The sequence below is a fragment of the Rhinoderma darwinii genome, chromosome 5, assembly GCF_050947455.1.
Source record: "Rhinoderma darwinii isolate aRhiDar2 chromosome 5, aRhiDar2.hap1, whole genome shotgun sequence".
Lineage (NCBI taxonomy): Eukaryota > Metazoa > Chordata > Amphibia > Anura > Rhinodermatidae > Rhinoderma > Rhinoderma darwinii.
In genome coordinates this window covers 307,906,960-307,923,442 of record NC_134691.1, presented here as the reverse complement: position 1 = coordinate 307,923,442, position 16,483 = coordinate 307,906,960, and the positions used below count along the sequence as shown (strand labels likewise).

General features: G+C 40.0%; 1 protein-coding gene across 7 annotated transcripts in view; it reads left to right on the top strand.

The window, feature by feature from the left end:
- The window catches only part of DIP2C (disco interacting protein 2 homolog C), a 443,314-nt gene that overhangs the window by 338,856 nt on the left and 87,975 nt on the right, over window positions 1–16,483 (top strand). For all 7 annotated transcript variants that reach the window (XM_075827418.1, XM_075827421.1, XM_075827417.1 and 4 more), the window contains 3 exons: window positions 6,297–6,436; window positions 11,731–11,867; window positions 16,147–16,355. In XM_075827418.1, the coding sequence (XP_075683533.1) occupies window positions 6,297–6,436; window positions 11,731–11,867; window positions 16,147–16,355 (486 nt within the window). The remainder of the gene's footprint in view (window positions 1–6,296; window positions 6,437–11,730; window positions 11,868–16,146; window positions 16,356–16,483) is intronic.

Genomic DNA, 16,483 nt, shown 5'->3' with positions numbered 1-16,483 from the left:
TTGGCTTTGCGCCAAACGTAACTTTTGGGATTTTGGCCAAAAAAAATCAACCTTGGTATCATCAGATCATAACACGTTTTCTCACATGCATTTGGTAGACTTGATCTAGGTCTGGATGTTTTTCTTTGTTAGAAAAGGCTTCCGTCTTGCCACCCTACCCCACAGCCCAGACATATGAAGAATACGGGTGATTGTTGTCAAGTGCACTACACAACCAGTACCTGCCAGAAAGTCCTGCAGCTCTTTTAATATTGCTGTAGGCCTCTTGGTAGCCTCCCGGACCAATTTGTTTCTTGTCTTTTCATCAAGTTTTGTGGGACGTCCAGTTCTTGGTAATGTCACTACAAATGTAACCCACTTCTTCATGACTGTCTTCACTGTGTTCCATGGTATATCTAATGCCTTGGAAATTCTTTGGTGCCCTTCTCCTGAATGATGCCTTTCAACAATCCGATCCCTTTGATGTGTTGTAAGCTCTTTACGGACCATGGCTTTTGCTGTCACATGCAACAAAGAAAATGTCAGGAAAATCCTAATAGAACAGCTGAACTTTAAATAATGGCAGCTGTGTACTGACTACTATTTAACATGAGTTTAAATGAGATTGGCTAATTCTAAACACAACCGCATCCCCAATTATAAGAGGCTGTTCACACTTATGCAACCACATTATTGTAGTTTTGTTATTTTTATTTTTCCCCTCTAAATGATTTGTTTGTTTTTCAATTGAATTGTACAGATTATGGGTCACATAAAAGGTGGCAAAAGTTCTGAAATTATTCATCTTCTCCATGACTTTGTAACATGGGTTTGTAGACTTTTCATATCTACTGTAGGTGACCCATGCTATTCAATAGTGTCCTGGTAGATAGTCAATAATGTTAATATCGCACAGAATGTACTGAGTTATAATACTTGTATCAAATTCGGACCCTTCAGTCAACATGATGCAAAGAGAATATGGATTCACCCTGACCAGTAGGCCTTTTCCAGTCAACATCACAGCATGTATGGTTGTTTGCTGTTACAGACAGTCTATCCATGCCATGAACTGGCAATCTGTACTTGTGGGGATGACATTCTGCAGACCACTTTAGTAGCCAGCCTATGAGATGATAAATTATTATGTCAATTGGATGTTCACTGCATATTATGTTTGCAAATATATTTTTGTTCAATGTTCTTTTTATTGAATATAAAAGGTAATGCCCATATGTTTTCATTCATTTAAGCATGTATATTTTGAGGTGAACATAAGATTTTATGGGGTGCAACAGTTACTTAAAGAGTAACTTAAATCAAACTTTTGATATGTCATAGAGAGATATCAAAAGTTTGGATCGATGGGTGTCCGGGTGCTGAGACCCCCACCTTCGATGAAATGAAGGTGCAGACGTGCTCAGCTGAGCGCCCTGCACATTTTGGCTATGATCGGCGCACCATGTCAGGCTGTAGACGGCTCTGCACCCAGACCCCCATCTGTCCAAATTTTTTATATGTCTCTATGACATCAAAACTTTGAAAGTGTAGTCACTCTTTAAGTCAGCATTTACTGTATGTACTATAAAGAGAGGAATATTGAGACATCTTGAATTGTGTTCATATATCCTACAGGCATGAACCATTTGTATGGATATAATATATTGTTGAGTTTTGTGTATTCGCATGAAACAATTTTTAAACTTCGTAATGGTTAACTCAAATAGGAAGATGCGGGTTAGGAAGAGGGGTGAGATGTTGGGGATCTTAAGCACATCTTGCAATGTGTACATATTTGAACATCCGATGATGGGTTAATATTTTTTTACATTTTGAGATCAATGTGAGGAATAAAGATAATTTGTGGAACTTCTGCCATGGCTTCCAGTTGTGTATGAAGTTTGGATAAGACGGGCAGGATATTGCTGCATTTTCTTTTATGTGGTATAGTTGATCCACTTTGTTCAGCTATTGTGAGACTGAAGGGGAATTCGTCGTCCTCCATAAAGGCGGGGGTTAGTAGCTTTGCCCCTGCTAGAAGATGCAATATAATAAGTTAGTATTCTTAGATAATGCCTGCACTGGCCGGTTAAGAAAAAGATTTGATACTGGGGTTTAGCCTTGAACTTGTACAAATATCTATAATAAGGCTTATGATTGAATCCCAGAATAAATCAACCATATATGCAAATAAGTTCATAGGTCTTGATTATACCTCCAACATTTGTTTGTGATAGATCAATATCATTTGTGTATTTTAAAGAGGCTCTGTCACCACATTATAAGTTCTCTATCTTCTACAATAATCTGATCGGCACTGTAATGTAGATTACAGCAGTGTTTTTTATTTAGAAAAACGATCATTTTTGATGGAGTTATGACCTATTTTTTGCTTTATTCTAATGGCTTTCTTAATGGACAACTGGGCGTGTTTTACTTTTTGACCAAGTGGGCGTTGTGGAGAGAAGTGTATGACGCTGACCGATCCGCGTCATACACTTCTCTCCATTCATTTAGTCAGCGCAAAGTAATCTTACTAGATCACTATGTGCAGCCACATGCACACACACTAACGTTACTGAAGTGTCCTGAGAGTTAATAGACATCGCGTCCACCCAGGACGGGATGTCTAGTCAAAATCCCGAACGTTTGTGTGTGAGTTACAGCACAGCGCATCGAGATCACGCTGGGCTGTCATTTACAGCGTATTCTCGCGAGATTACGCTCGCTGTGCTGTAAATCCCACACAAACGTTACCGAAGTGTCAGGATTGTGAATAGAAATAACGTCCCGGCTGAAGGTGATGTCTATTAACTCTCATGACACTTCAGTAACGTTAGTGTGTGTGTATATGTGGCTGCACATAGTGATCTAGTAAGATCACTGTGCTGTGTAAATGAATGGAGAGAAGTGTATGATGCTGATTGGTCAGTGTCATACACTCCTTTGTACAACGCCCACTTTTACAAAAAGTAAAACGCGCCCAGCTGTCTATTAAGAAACTCATTAGCATAAAGCTAAAATAGGTCATAACTCCATCAAAAATGATCGTTTTTCTAAATAAAAAACACTGCTGTAATCTACATTACAGCGCCGATCACATCATGTACAAGATAGGCCACTTATAATGTGGTGACAGAGCCTCTTTAACATGTGTCGTTTACCAGCAGGAAATCATTTTCGAGGAATTTTCCTGTACTTTTACATACACAGTGGATAGAGCCATGTACATTTTTGTATATTTTCTTAATGCTTTCATTTGATAATAATAATTTCAAGTCTCTTACCCAGTGGGTTATATAAGACCCTTTTAATGGTGTTTTCCTGGTGGTTTTTATTAACCCTTCGCTGATATTTCTGCGACTAGTATTTGTTTACAGTTATAATAGTCCATACAAACGACTCACTCGGCTGTTACCGTATCACCTATAGACTTGTACGAGGGGGCATCGCGGGGTCCCCATCCTTATCGATCTAACAGTTCTCACCTATTTTATGGAAAGTTAATTGTGAGAAACCCCTTGAAGTTGTCCATACATTATATACCTTTTAGTGAAAGCCGTACTTTTTGGTAGACTCTTACATCAAACTAATATCCATGTAACATCCACTTAAAAATCATATTGAAACCTACCCTCAAATAAAATTGGAAGGTGACTTTTCCCAAAATTCCAGAGGGTGAATAGTTGTATGCAACCCTAAAAAAAAATTCTGTGAAAATCCACTGTCCCCATAACTTCAGACTATCACTTTTCCTCATGTTTATTGAGTTTTACATAAGCAGACAGTAATTGCTATGGTTCAGAGTAAAAATAAAATGCAATAATGATAAAGGGGATATCTGATTACTGTGAGTGTCATGAGATTCATACAGTAATGATTATAGTAAAAATATGAGTCATAGTCTGTCAGTGAAATTAATTTGGCAATTGTATTCCTTGAAAAAGAAAGAAAGAACAATAAGGCGGGATTCACACGACAGGGTTTCCCGGCCGGGTGCCGGCCGTTCATAAATCGGCCGGCACCCGGCTGCATTAGGAATAATAGACCCCTAATGGGGCTATTCACACGACCGATTTTTTGACGGCCGGGAAAACCGGCCGTCAAAAAGTAGGACATGCTCTATTTTCGGCAGGGTACCCGGCCGCCCAGCTCCCATAGAAGTCTATGGGGCCGGGTAATACACGGCCATCACCGGAATGTGTCCCGAGTGATGGCCGGGTTTTCCGTCGCTTGCGCTCTATCTCCTCCTCCTCACAGCGCAGAGTGCATGTGAGGAGGAGGAGGAGTTCATGCCATTCGGACGAATGGCTGTACGCTGTACACTGTGTGGCAGGGCCTGGGTGGACAGCAGGTGGAAGGGAGCACTGCGCTGGCTCCCTTCCCCTGCTTGTTTTAAAAGCGCCCTGGCCCGGCGACACCTTCCATGGCGCCGCTAGCAGCTGCTGCGGCTGCTACTACTGTAGCGACGCCACTATAGCAGAGCGGGGAGGTACCTCCCCGCTCTGCTATGTGCTAGCCCCACTTTTTTTCCTTGAAGGAGCGGAATCCCCGTGTTTTCGGGGATTCTGCTCCTGGACAGAGCGCTTGATGTCTGTGTCCATATCTGGGCAGTGACATCAGGGGACACTCCTGAAGCGGAATCCCCGAACAAATGGGAATTCCCCTTCAGGAGTTGCCGCTGATGTCACTGTCCAGATCTGCCCGGCCCGGAACGGATGCAAAACTTTATGCAAACCGGCCGGGCAAAATGGCAGATTTTACCGGCCGACACTCGGGCTCGGGCGGGACCCTGTCGTGTGAATCCCGCCTAAGCAAACGAGTAGAGAGGGGTTAGGCTGGGTTCACACCAGCGTTAGTTATTCCGTTGTTCTGCTCTGTCAGAGGAGCAGAACAAGGGAATAACTGGAAGTGCCAGTTTCAGTGCACCACAAACACCACCGACGGAACCCATTTTCCTATTAAAGTTTTCCGTCAGGGTGTCCGTGGTTTTACCAGAAACAATAGCGCCGCACATTTCGCTATTGTTTTCAGTATTCCTGGCCAGAGCCTGCAACGCAGATGTGAACAAGACGTGTTAAACATTATTCAGAATTTACTTAAATAAAACCTCTTTATTCTTTTTATGTTGTGCCACCTACACATATCATATTTTTTTCACCAACTCTGGGAGGCGACACAATCATTGGGAGAGGAAACTTCATTGTAATTTTTAAATGGCTGGTAAAGCGTGCTGTGCGACTGGTTATATCACAAGAAACGAATTTAAAAAAACTTATTTGTAAAAACACAATGAAACTATATTTAGTTTTTACTGTGAATTATTTAGAGCCCTGTATATGCCAGCATGGTTCCAGTAGAACGTAATAAATAAAAAAACACCGTTTCCCACACTAAATAAATCTTAATTATTGTAAAAAAAAAAATGATTTTGATTTACAGGCTGAAAACCTGTCCTGGAAATGTTCTTCTCACATAGGTGCATTGCTTATTACAGTGTATCTGCTCTCTCGTTTTATGAGCTGTGTGGGCAAAACCTAATCAAAATTGATTTATGATTTCATTCACTAACTACAGCAGGGATCTTGAAAATTGTGAGGAAATGATACTGTGCTGCAAAGCTGGATGAAGGCTAGAGAAAAAACATGATCAAAAAAATTTGGTGGGGCCCCTTTGCCAGTTGTTTTGCATAATTAGCCGAAGTCAGACTTCGGCCTAATTCACACGAGCGTGTTCGGCCAGTGATATACAGACCGCATGTCGGCAGTATTTCCTGGACCGAACACAGTGCAGGGAAGAAAGCTACTAGCATCGTAGTTATGTACAATGCCAGGAGTTCCTGCCTCGCTATTGGAAAACTGTCCTGTATTGTAATCATGTTTTCAGCACAGGACAGTAGTTTCGTGGGGAGGCAGGGACACCTAGTGTCCTACATAACTATGAGCCCAGCTCCCTGCACTGTGTTCGGCCCGAGAAACGCAGCTAACATACGGACCGAACACGCTCGTGTGAAATAGGCCTTAACCATGAGATCATCAGGATCAGACTACACAGGGCTTGTTTGTAGTCTGTTACCATGAAGACATATAAGTATGTATAAGAGCTGTGATACAAAACAGGACGACATTTTTATTCTAGACTATTGGCAAGATTGCTTCATTAGCAATAAAAATAAGTGTTTGAAAGGTAGATCTAGTTTTAAACAGACATACTTTTTGATGGTCATGTATAAGTGTCTAAAAAGTTGATAAAATATAGAAAAGTAAGTACCAATATTCTCCTTATTCATTTTTCTTGCTTTTGTGCATTTAACACAGGCCGACTGATGACAGCAACCAGCCTCCAGGAAGGGGGGTATTATCAATGCAAGGACTCACCCATGGGGTCATTAGAGTGGATTCCGAAGAAAAACTATCTGTACTCACCGTGCAAGATGTTGGGACAGTGATGCCTGGTGGTGAGTGCTTTAAATCAAAGTTCCATTGACACACACAAAACATTTAAATTCCAGGGATTCCCAGGGTTCCACTAAGGCGATCTCAAAGATTTTCCAAGATGAAATTAGGTAATGGCAAATGAAAAGAAGATGTAGCACGTACCATCTTAGCAGTTATTCACAGAGAGAGAGACCCATTACTATAGTCAGACAATTTCCCAGTCTTACATAATGCTTAGGTAGATAAATCACTCTCAGCGATCCACAGGAGAGCTGTGACAAGCTCCTATACTGACAATCTATGTAGGGCTATGCAGTCTGTAGCCCTTGGAGCAATTACTATTACTTAAATGGCAAGGGTTCTCCAGTAAGTTCTGTAAAATATATGTAGTATTTTTTGTGCTGAAATAGTGTGGGAGCCAATGTTTTAGGATATGAACACATGATAAAGAATTATTTTTTTCTCAATCTTCTTATGTCGACCATTTGCATTCAACCCAATATTTATCTTTTCTATTCCCTCTGTAGCTGATACCTACAGTTCTAATCTTTGTAGGTTAGTTTTCCAGTTCCCTGATTTGTCACATTGAGCATCAGAAGGCATGTAACAATAACCTACATGAATCAAAATGAATGACCAAAAAACTGTGCAACGCCCTTTTTAAACTAGTCCACACAGTGTTTGGAGACACACAGACATCTATATGGGTCTATAGTATGAATCTGTATTTCAGTCCCTGTAGCATTATCTAGAGCCTCTATGGACCTCCATATGCCTCCGTATTCTTCTATAGAACCATTTTAAACATTGGGAAAAAAAATGTAGAAACTTATTCCTAGGCAGAGTATTAGGACTAAGTTAGCAATCTTTGATGCATTTTTTTCATATTTTTTCTCTACAGGGTGGAGAACTAGAATTAAAAAAATATATACTATTTTTTTTAATCTATTCCCAGTTTCGGCTGAAAAAAACACTTCATGCCAAGCGTGACTAAATGCTATGGACAAAATTATTTTTATATGTGTTCAAAAAGTTTCAGGCTGCAATTTCCGTTTCCTTCATTAATTTTTAGACTTTCTGATATGCAGTTTGCAACCAGCTCCTAGTTGCAGGTTCTTTCCTGTCGGCATTTCCCTCCCAGTAATACATTCTGGATGTGAGGTCTGTAATGCAAGATGCTGCTGCCTTTACTAGCGCTCATGTATCAGCACATCTTCATTCCTGTACTGCTTTCTTCTTCTACAGCCCATGAGGGAGGGATCTCCTCTCATTTGTGTTAATAGACACTGATGCTGAGGATTGTGATATTTTCCCCTCCATCGCCCCACAGACTGCTGTGTTTGCTCTACTCCCTAGTATCTTCTTCACTCCGATTCTGGTAGTCTGTGGGATCTGCCCTTGCTGAACACTTGGATGCTTCCCCTTCCCCACACTCTGATCTGCCCTGTACAACCCCCCTCTTGGCTGCTATATCTAACAGAGAGAAGGGAGGCGATGGGAAGAGAAAGCTAACCCTACCAGGAGCAGTGTGCTGACAGATCTATGTCAGGAACATCAGAACAACCAGTTATGTGCAGGAGTTACACAGACTCTACAGCAGAAAATGGTAGGGCATTTTTATTGGACTATTTGCTTCATGCTGAATTTAGCAAGCAAATGAACAATAAAAAAAATTCAGTGCAAAGGTGTCCAAAGTCTTTAAGTCTTCCTGTGGGGAACACTTTAATCTTCTTGGCTTAGTTACACTACCCCCACAATGCCTCTGCAGTTAAAGGGACATTACGCGGATCAAACATAATCTCCATTAATTTTCACAAGTAGCAGGAGAATTTATAGCAGTTTATTTGTAATCTTTTTGTGACGTCATTAATAATACAACTAATAAAAACCCCTGCTTGCCTAAATATTTTATGGGCAGAAACTTATGTAAATGAAATACACTGTAGTCTTATACGTCCATATTTATCCAGATTTCCCTGTGCTATCTAGAATCCTTATCAGGAACATGCTGTACTTTTCTTTGTAGAAAAGGTATATTTACGCAGAATTTTCAGTGATGATTTCCTCTGGTCATCTAAGGCCAGAGACCTGGGCGTGCCAAAGGGGAAAAAATCTACAGCTGAGCTAACCACAGTGTTTGAGGCAGTCTCTCGAAAAAGGAAAAGTGGAACATGTGAAAGATGCCTTTACACAAGATTGCTTGCAGCTGCTCTCCACTCTGCACTCATTTGCTGCCAGCGGGAGGACAGCATCATCTCCTTTAGTTTTCCTTTTGTAAATTTGAAATAACAAAAACAGAATTGTTTACCTAATTTAGTTGTAATTCTTCTTGACATCTGAGAAGAGCAATTAAATAAACATTCATATGTTTGTGTATCTTGCTATGTATATGTACTTACCTATGTAAACACACACTAAATGACTAAAAACAAACAACAAATATATGGGGGCAACATGCCCGAAACTAATAAGATCGCCACTTAGTTACAGTTCAGCATCATCAACAGAACTTTTCTTTTCCTTTCCAAAATAATTGTATAGTCTAATTTTGAGACAGATTGCAACCTATTCTCAAATTCCCTATTCTGACAACTAACATTCATGGCATTGATAGGTGGGGGTCCCAAGTTACTTTATTTTTATGTTCATAATCAATGGAAATATAAAAATATGATATATTTTTAAGGGTTTTCCCACAATTGACATTTATCACCTATCCACAGGATAATTGATAAATGTCTGATCGCTGGGGGCCCAATTAATTGGACCCCTAACGATCACTAGAATGGGGGTTCCGAATCTACAGTTTCTCCTAACTTCACGATCGCAGTGAGGAGAGCTTTGAATGGAGTGACGGTCGAACATGCGTCCTCACACACCATTCAAAATCTATGGGACTGACGGAGACAGCACAGTACAGCGCTAGGCTGTTTCCATCCCTTCCATAGACATTGAATGGAGCAGCAGGGAGCATTCTCGACCGCTGCACCATTCAAACTCCTCCTCACTGCAGTCATGCAGTGAGGAGGTACAATGGGCTCAGGACTCCATTCTAGAGATTGGTGGGGCCTCCAGTGTTTAAACATTTATGTAATTTGTGGGAAAAACCCTATATGCGCTGGCAAACGTGGCTGGCATCTCTGATAGTTTTCAGCACAATTTAATTTGTGTAAAAATTCTTCACAGTTTTAATGATTTCTGCTTGTCATCAGTGAATAGAAACTTTTTTTTTTTACATTCAGAGGCTTTAACCCCTTAGTGACCACCAATATGCCTTTTCACGGCGGCCCAGTGCAGGCTGGAGCGGGTACTCGGCTGTCTGTCGACAGCTGGGCTCCTGCTCCAATGGCCGTGATCGAAGTTTACTTAGATCGCGGCCGTTAAATGTTGCGGTCAATAGCGACCTCAGCATTTAAATCATTTGCAGAGGGCTCTTTCTCTCACCCATCTGCAGCCCACAAATACAATTGCTGGCCTCCGATGGGGTGCCCGGGCAGCTGTAGGCCTGATAAAGGCAACCAGGTCTGCCCTGGGTATATGCGTATTAGGATGTGCCAGGTCTATTTGGACACTGACAGGCAATAATACTTTGGTATACTAAGTGTACCAAAGCATTATAGCAGCGATCTAAAGATCGCATAGTGAAGTCCCCTAGTGGGACAAAAAAAAAAAGTTATAAAAGATTACAGTAATTAATAGTAAAAGTGTAAAAAATTTAATAAAAGTACACATATGTGGTATCGCTGCGACCGTAATGACCCAAACAATAAAGTTAACATGTCATTTAAACCGCAAGGTGATCACCGTAAAAAAAATATTAACAAAAACTACGGCGAAATTGCTATTTTCATTGCCCGCCAAAAAAGTGATAAAAGTTAATCAATAAGTCCCATATACCCCAAAACAGTACCAATCAAAACTACGTCTTGTCCCACAAAAAACAATCCCACGTCACTACAGTGATGGGAAAATAAAAAAAATTACGGCTCTTGGAAAGCGACAATGCAAAAACAAATAATTTTAGTTCAAAAGAGTTTTTATTGTGCAAAAGTAGTAAAACATAAAAAACCTCTACGTATGTGGTATTGCCGTAATCGTACCAACCCATAGAATAAAGGTGATGTGTTATTTACGCCGCACAGTGAACGGCGTGAATTTAAAACACATAGAACAATGGTGGAGTTTGTGTTTTTTTTCTATCCCCCCCCAAAAAAAAGTTAATAAAAGTTAATAAAAAAAACTATATGTACCCCAAAATGGGGCCATTAAAAAGTACAACTAATTCCGCAAAAAACAAGTCCTCATACAGCTATGTCGACGAAAAAACTAAAAAAAATTATAGCTCTTTGAATGCGACTATAGAAAAACAAAAAAAATAGCCTGCCCATTAGAGCCTAAAATGGGCTTGTCACTAAGGGGTTAATCCTATCTTGATAATGTTCTGCTCTCACAGGTGCCTGATTCATTAGGCCCAGTTCACACAGAGTTTTTTGGCGCTGATTTTAATACAGAAACCACATCGGAATCAGCACCAAAGAATGGCCTAAATCGCCTCCCATCGATTTCAATAGGAGGCGGAGGCGTTTTTTTTTTCCTGGGCGACATTTAAACATTTGCGGTAAAATGAAAGTGCCATGTCCTTTCTTGCTGTGGTTCCGCCTCTGACCTCCCATTGAAATCAATGGTAAGCAAAAAAAGCGTTTGTGAGAAGGACTATGTCAAGAATGTTTTTCAGCAACTGAATATAAACAATGAGTAATTCCACTCACTGACTGCAATCAAAGACCGTGAAAACTGTGAGGAATTGATAGTGCTGCAAGTATGGATAATAATTGATATACATAGTATCGCATAGTCCTTTTATCATCATCTATAAAGTGTACTCTGATGTTCTGCAAATTAATTGTTGACATCCTCTTTAATTTTGGCAACCACTACCAGGATGTTTTGGGAAATAAAATAATGACTGCTGAATATTCCAGAATAAACATTTCTTGCACAATCACTATCTCATTTTATGGTTTTATGTTAGGAACATAATATGCAAATGAACTCTCCAGAATCTTGTTTCAAGAATTTTTTTAATGGGTCAGACATTGACTTACAGGGTAGTTACATTTCTTTTGCAGGATAAAACATTTGCATACGTTTCCCAGGGAGCATTGCATTCACAACTCCCCACAACGGCTGGATCTCCACAAGGAGAACCAACACCTTCCAAAGACCATATTACCAATTACAAGATGGTGATCGTTATATTGTCATTTGATTTACGAAATGTTTTGTGGTAACCTTGTGTTCTTATCTTCTTTAGCTATCATGTGCTCGGTGAAACCTGATGGGATTCCACAGCTATGTCGGACGGATGAGATCGGAGAGCTGTGTGTGTGTGCGCTCGCTACAGGCACATCCTATTATGGTCTGTCCGGTATGACCAAGAACACCTTTGAGGTTAGAGCCAGCAGTTTATTATAACAAATTAGTGTCACTTTTTTAGTCATGTATTTCCATACTCCGCTGCCAGGATTACTGTGACCTTTATGAGACATGTCGTTTCTATGGAAATAGCTTTCTTGATATCAGCATCTTTTTTACCACTTGATTTCACATTAAAATGGAATTTACCACTTAGACCACCATAAAAACCATATAACATAGTATTTTGTGTTGTGTTTTTTTATGTTTTTAGTCTATACAAAAAGATATCTGAGATTTTTTTAAGTCTTTCTACCAGAGGACTGCATATACTTTGCGGTCAAATGGGTAACTAGTTGTACAATTAGTTTAATCTTTGTCATTAAATTCTGCAAACCGGATACACGAACAAGCCTTTTAAGAATACTGGTACACCAGGATCACAATCAGAAGTGCTTAAGTACCTTTTCTTTCCATCTTAATAAGTCCAGCATTCTGTTCTGAATTCATAATATATTTTTGAAGGGTTTGGAGCTATTTTCTTCTGCTGCAGAGTTAAACCTCTGTGTTCCTTCACACAGCCATCAAGTTCCACTAGAGGGAGCTCACTGAAGATGAATTTATACAGCTCCCATTGAATTCAATAATAAATGCATTTTCAATAAACTCTTAAGCACCCTCTAGTGGTGGCTACAGGAATCCAGAATTTTTTAAAGATCAAGAATCTTTTAATTATGCATACAGATCATAGACTATTGCAGTGTATAATGGTATATACTTTTTACATGTCTATATGTTCTAAGAGCTCATGTAGTATTATAATAATGTCCTATGGTAAGGCTCTACATCTCCATCTATTGAATAGGTACTGAAGTAGTGTACTTGTGTCCTCTCATGGTATGCTTGCCACAATTCCTTTACCCATTCCTTGTGCAGTTTGCTGCCCTGCTTGTGCAAGATTTTCATGCATATCATATGGATATCTGTAACATTGAGATAGTATAAAAAAAATCTGTACATTCCAGTATTCCTTCCACAGTATACATATGTCCGTATTCTCTGCTATTGGAAATAGCGTTGTGCTGCTCACAGTAAGTTAAACAATGAAGGTCGTATCATGTCTGTTGAGCAGAAGACCGCTGTCAGCCCGCTGAGCGCTCACCATTAAGGGCATTTGTCTGTAGTGAATGTTAATAATTGAATGGAGGGTTCTTGCGGTGCACTTGGAAAACAAAACCTGTGAGAATTTGCAAGCTCTGTGTGGTATTTTAATTCTAATGCTATTCTGCAAAGCATTGCAACCTAATATGAAATCTAATGATGTAAAAAGAATAAAAACGAGCCAAAGAACGTGTCCTAGAGCCATGGTTATCCAGATAATCTATACAGGAGATTCTATGTACAGTGCAGTCTAACTATCCGTGTACAAGCGGTATGTGAGGAACACACTGGGCATTCTGCCTCAAACATGTCTTTCATGTCTGGTTTTATGTACCATACCCTACTGACAATCTACCAGATGTAATTCTTTTGCCTCTCTTTTTAAGCCATAGATTCCATTTTGGTTGCCCAGGGGCAAGACATTGTCTAGTCGTAATTGTGTTCTTCGCAGAAAGTAAGACCGTGCCAGAGTATAGGAAAGCACAGCAAAGAATGGAAGTAGAAACAGATGGTTTTGAAAAGGTTATTTACTTGTATACATAGAATGAGGAGCAAATACAATAAGGGGGGACATTTTATATGCCAGTTTGACTAGCGTAAAAAAGTCGCAAAGTTGGTAATTTGCAGTAAAATTTTTGACTTTTGTGCCATTCCCGCCACCTATGACACCTTTTGCATAGTGGAATGGGCGGAGCGATCCGCGGCTCAACAAATTTACTATAATTTACGCCAGTGAAGTATGACGCAAATCTATTAAATCTCATGGCTGGTGTCGATTTCACTTTTCGGATGGCCAGAGATGCGCCATAATTTATTAAGAGTCATGTGTATCGTAATAAACTAGGTGCATTTTACTGCAATTATTTCTATATTAAAACTGGCATATGAAACACCAGTCAATAAATTAACACCAATGACCATGAAATCATTTCAGTAGTGTCCCTCTTTATTGTTTTCATACATAATGCTCTATATCTAACTCTACTCAAATGTTGATTGGCAGAGTCCGAACATTGATGAGCTGGTAGTCACTGGTGATTTCCTTTCGCTAAATTAATGATAGTGGCTGTGAACAGTAAAAAAAAATACAAACATTTAAGCGACCCTCTAGTCTAAATAAAAAATGTGACTATATATTTGCAAAAGTATAGTCAATCTACCTGCGGCCCTGCTACTGAATGATGTGGCCTGCATTCTTGCGTTCCACTTCCCCGTTTTCTGCTATCCAGAATGGAGAGCTTCCTTGAAAGTCTGAGACACGCGCCCACCCCCTCCGCTGCCCTCCAATGGACCAGCACTCCTGATGTTGGTGCTGCTGTACATGCAGGGGTCGATATCCTAAGCGCTGGTTCATTATAGGGCGGTTGAGGATTTGAGGGTGTGTCCCAGACTTACAAAGAAGCTCTCCAAAGGGAGGTCTAAACACAGGACTGGATGCCAGATCATACAGGAGCGGGGCAGCAGGTGGGTTTACTATACATTAGAAATGTATAGTCAAACTTTTTATTTGGACCGGAGGATCGCTTTATCGAGGAGCTGTCAGATCTCCTGTCATGTCTGTTTTTAGTAAATTATTGAATTCCTCATGAAATATTAATGCTGGAGCACATTTTCTTAGAATTCTGTTTTCCGAATTTTCACTGTAAATCTTCCTGGAAATATTAATAAATTTACATCTGGTTTCTACCATTCCCCTTGTCTAATCCGTGCTTACAATGTCAGTCTATGTCGGGACACACCCTATTGACTAGAAGAATGGTAACACTTGTCACTTGTTCATTTATTCATACATTTACAGAAGGAAAAACAGAGGAAGGGCACAGTGTAGAGTTCTAAGAAATTGTGCTTTGACATTATTTCATATGGAATACAAATATTTTCTAATGGCGATAACCACCGGTAAAAGGTAGTGCTGGTAGTAATCTTACTGGGTGTTTTGCTGCTGAACTATATTCTCCGATCCCGGCCGCGTTATGTCATATGACCGCACTGTGACTGCCCGATTCCTACTGCGTCTTCTGTGTGAACCGGAAGTTACTTTAGCTATGCATTCCTATAAGACTCACATTGAGCGTCTCATAAGAATGTTTAGGGAAAGTGACTTGCAAGAGGATTATCTGCCCTTCCTTTTACCAGGAGTACTCTCCAAATGAGGGTCGAGATAAAAATATTTTCCAGAGTGTTGCTTTAAGAGAACCAATTGTGAATAATATTCTATAAACTTTAGAGTCAGGACAAACAATCGATTGCCTCTAGATATTGGAAGTATCTTTTGGATTTTCATACATTATATAATCACAATGGAGGTATTATGCAGGCTATTAAAGTTTTGTTTCGGGTAAGGTGTGGTTACAATAGCAAAATCATGCACAGAATGATTGAGAAATAGCATCCAGAATGTTTTGCTTGAAGAATGACATAGAACATTTGTACAAAGAAGATAGGAGGCTTTCTTTAAGAGGATCTGTCATTAGTTTATTAATGCCCTATCTCCTAACTAATATAATAGATGCTATGATTTTGATAACTACAGTGTGAGGTTTTTTTTCCAAAAGTTTATTTGCAAAGTTATGAGCATTTTTCTAAATATGCTAATTTGGCTATACTTGCCAAATGGGAGGTTACTCTTTCTTTTCACTCTGGACGGTGTAATGTTTTTTGCATGACTCTGTCCAATATTATCATATAGTTCTCCTCTTCCTAGTCCCGCAACACAGCGTGATCATATAGTATACAGCTTCCATTCCTGACTGTGTTTTTAACTAGTGATTCCTCAAGTTGTTCTAGGTGGTCCACGGTCGGAGATATGGCTGTTTGAAGTGATCCCCCTTCCCTCCAGCCTCAGTCTCTCACACTGTATGAAACAGCTTCATGCTGATAGGACAGGGTCAGAGGCTGTGAGGTAGCTCCACCTCAGGAGAATCGCTGCTGTTACCTCCCAGTTGTCGAGTATAACCTCATTTGCATATTTAGAAAAAAGCTCATAACTTTTAAAATAATAAACTTTTTGGGACACAATTTTCACCAACATTATCAGTGTGACAGCACCTATTAGATTAGCTAGGAGATATGGCATTACTAAACTAGTAATGGAGCCTCTTTAAAGGGTGAGTATGTGGTTGATATGTCATCCTATCTTGCACTGTTTTTATAGGTTTTCCCAATGACAAGCTCAGGAGCACCGATTAGTGAATATCCATTCATAAGGACTGGCCTTCTTGGATTTATTGGACCAGCTGGGCTGGTCTTTGTCGTTGGAAAAATGGATGGCCTGATGGTTGTGAGTGGACGGAGGCACAATGCTGATGACATAGTAGCAACGGCACTAGCAGTGGAACCAATGAAATTTGTCTACAGAGGAAGGTTTGTGAAAATGACCTGATCGTTTAACATCATTGAGTTTTGAAGTGAAACAAAAAAAAACAAACTGAACACAGCTATTGCCCAGAGTGGAGGTGCCCAGCCCGAAAAAACTACATGTATCATCCACA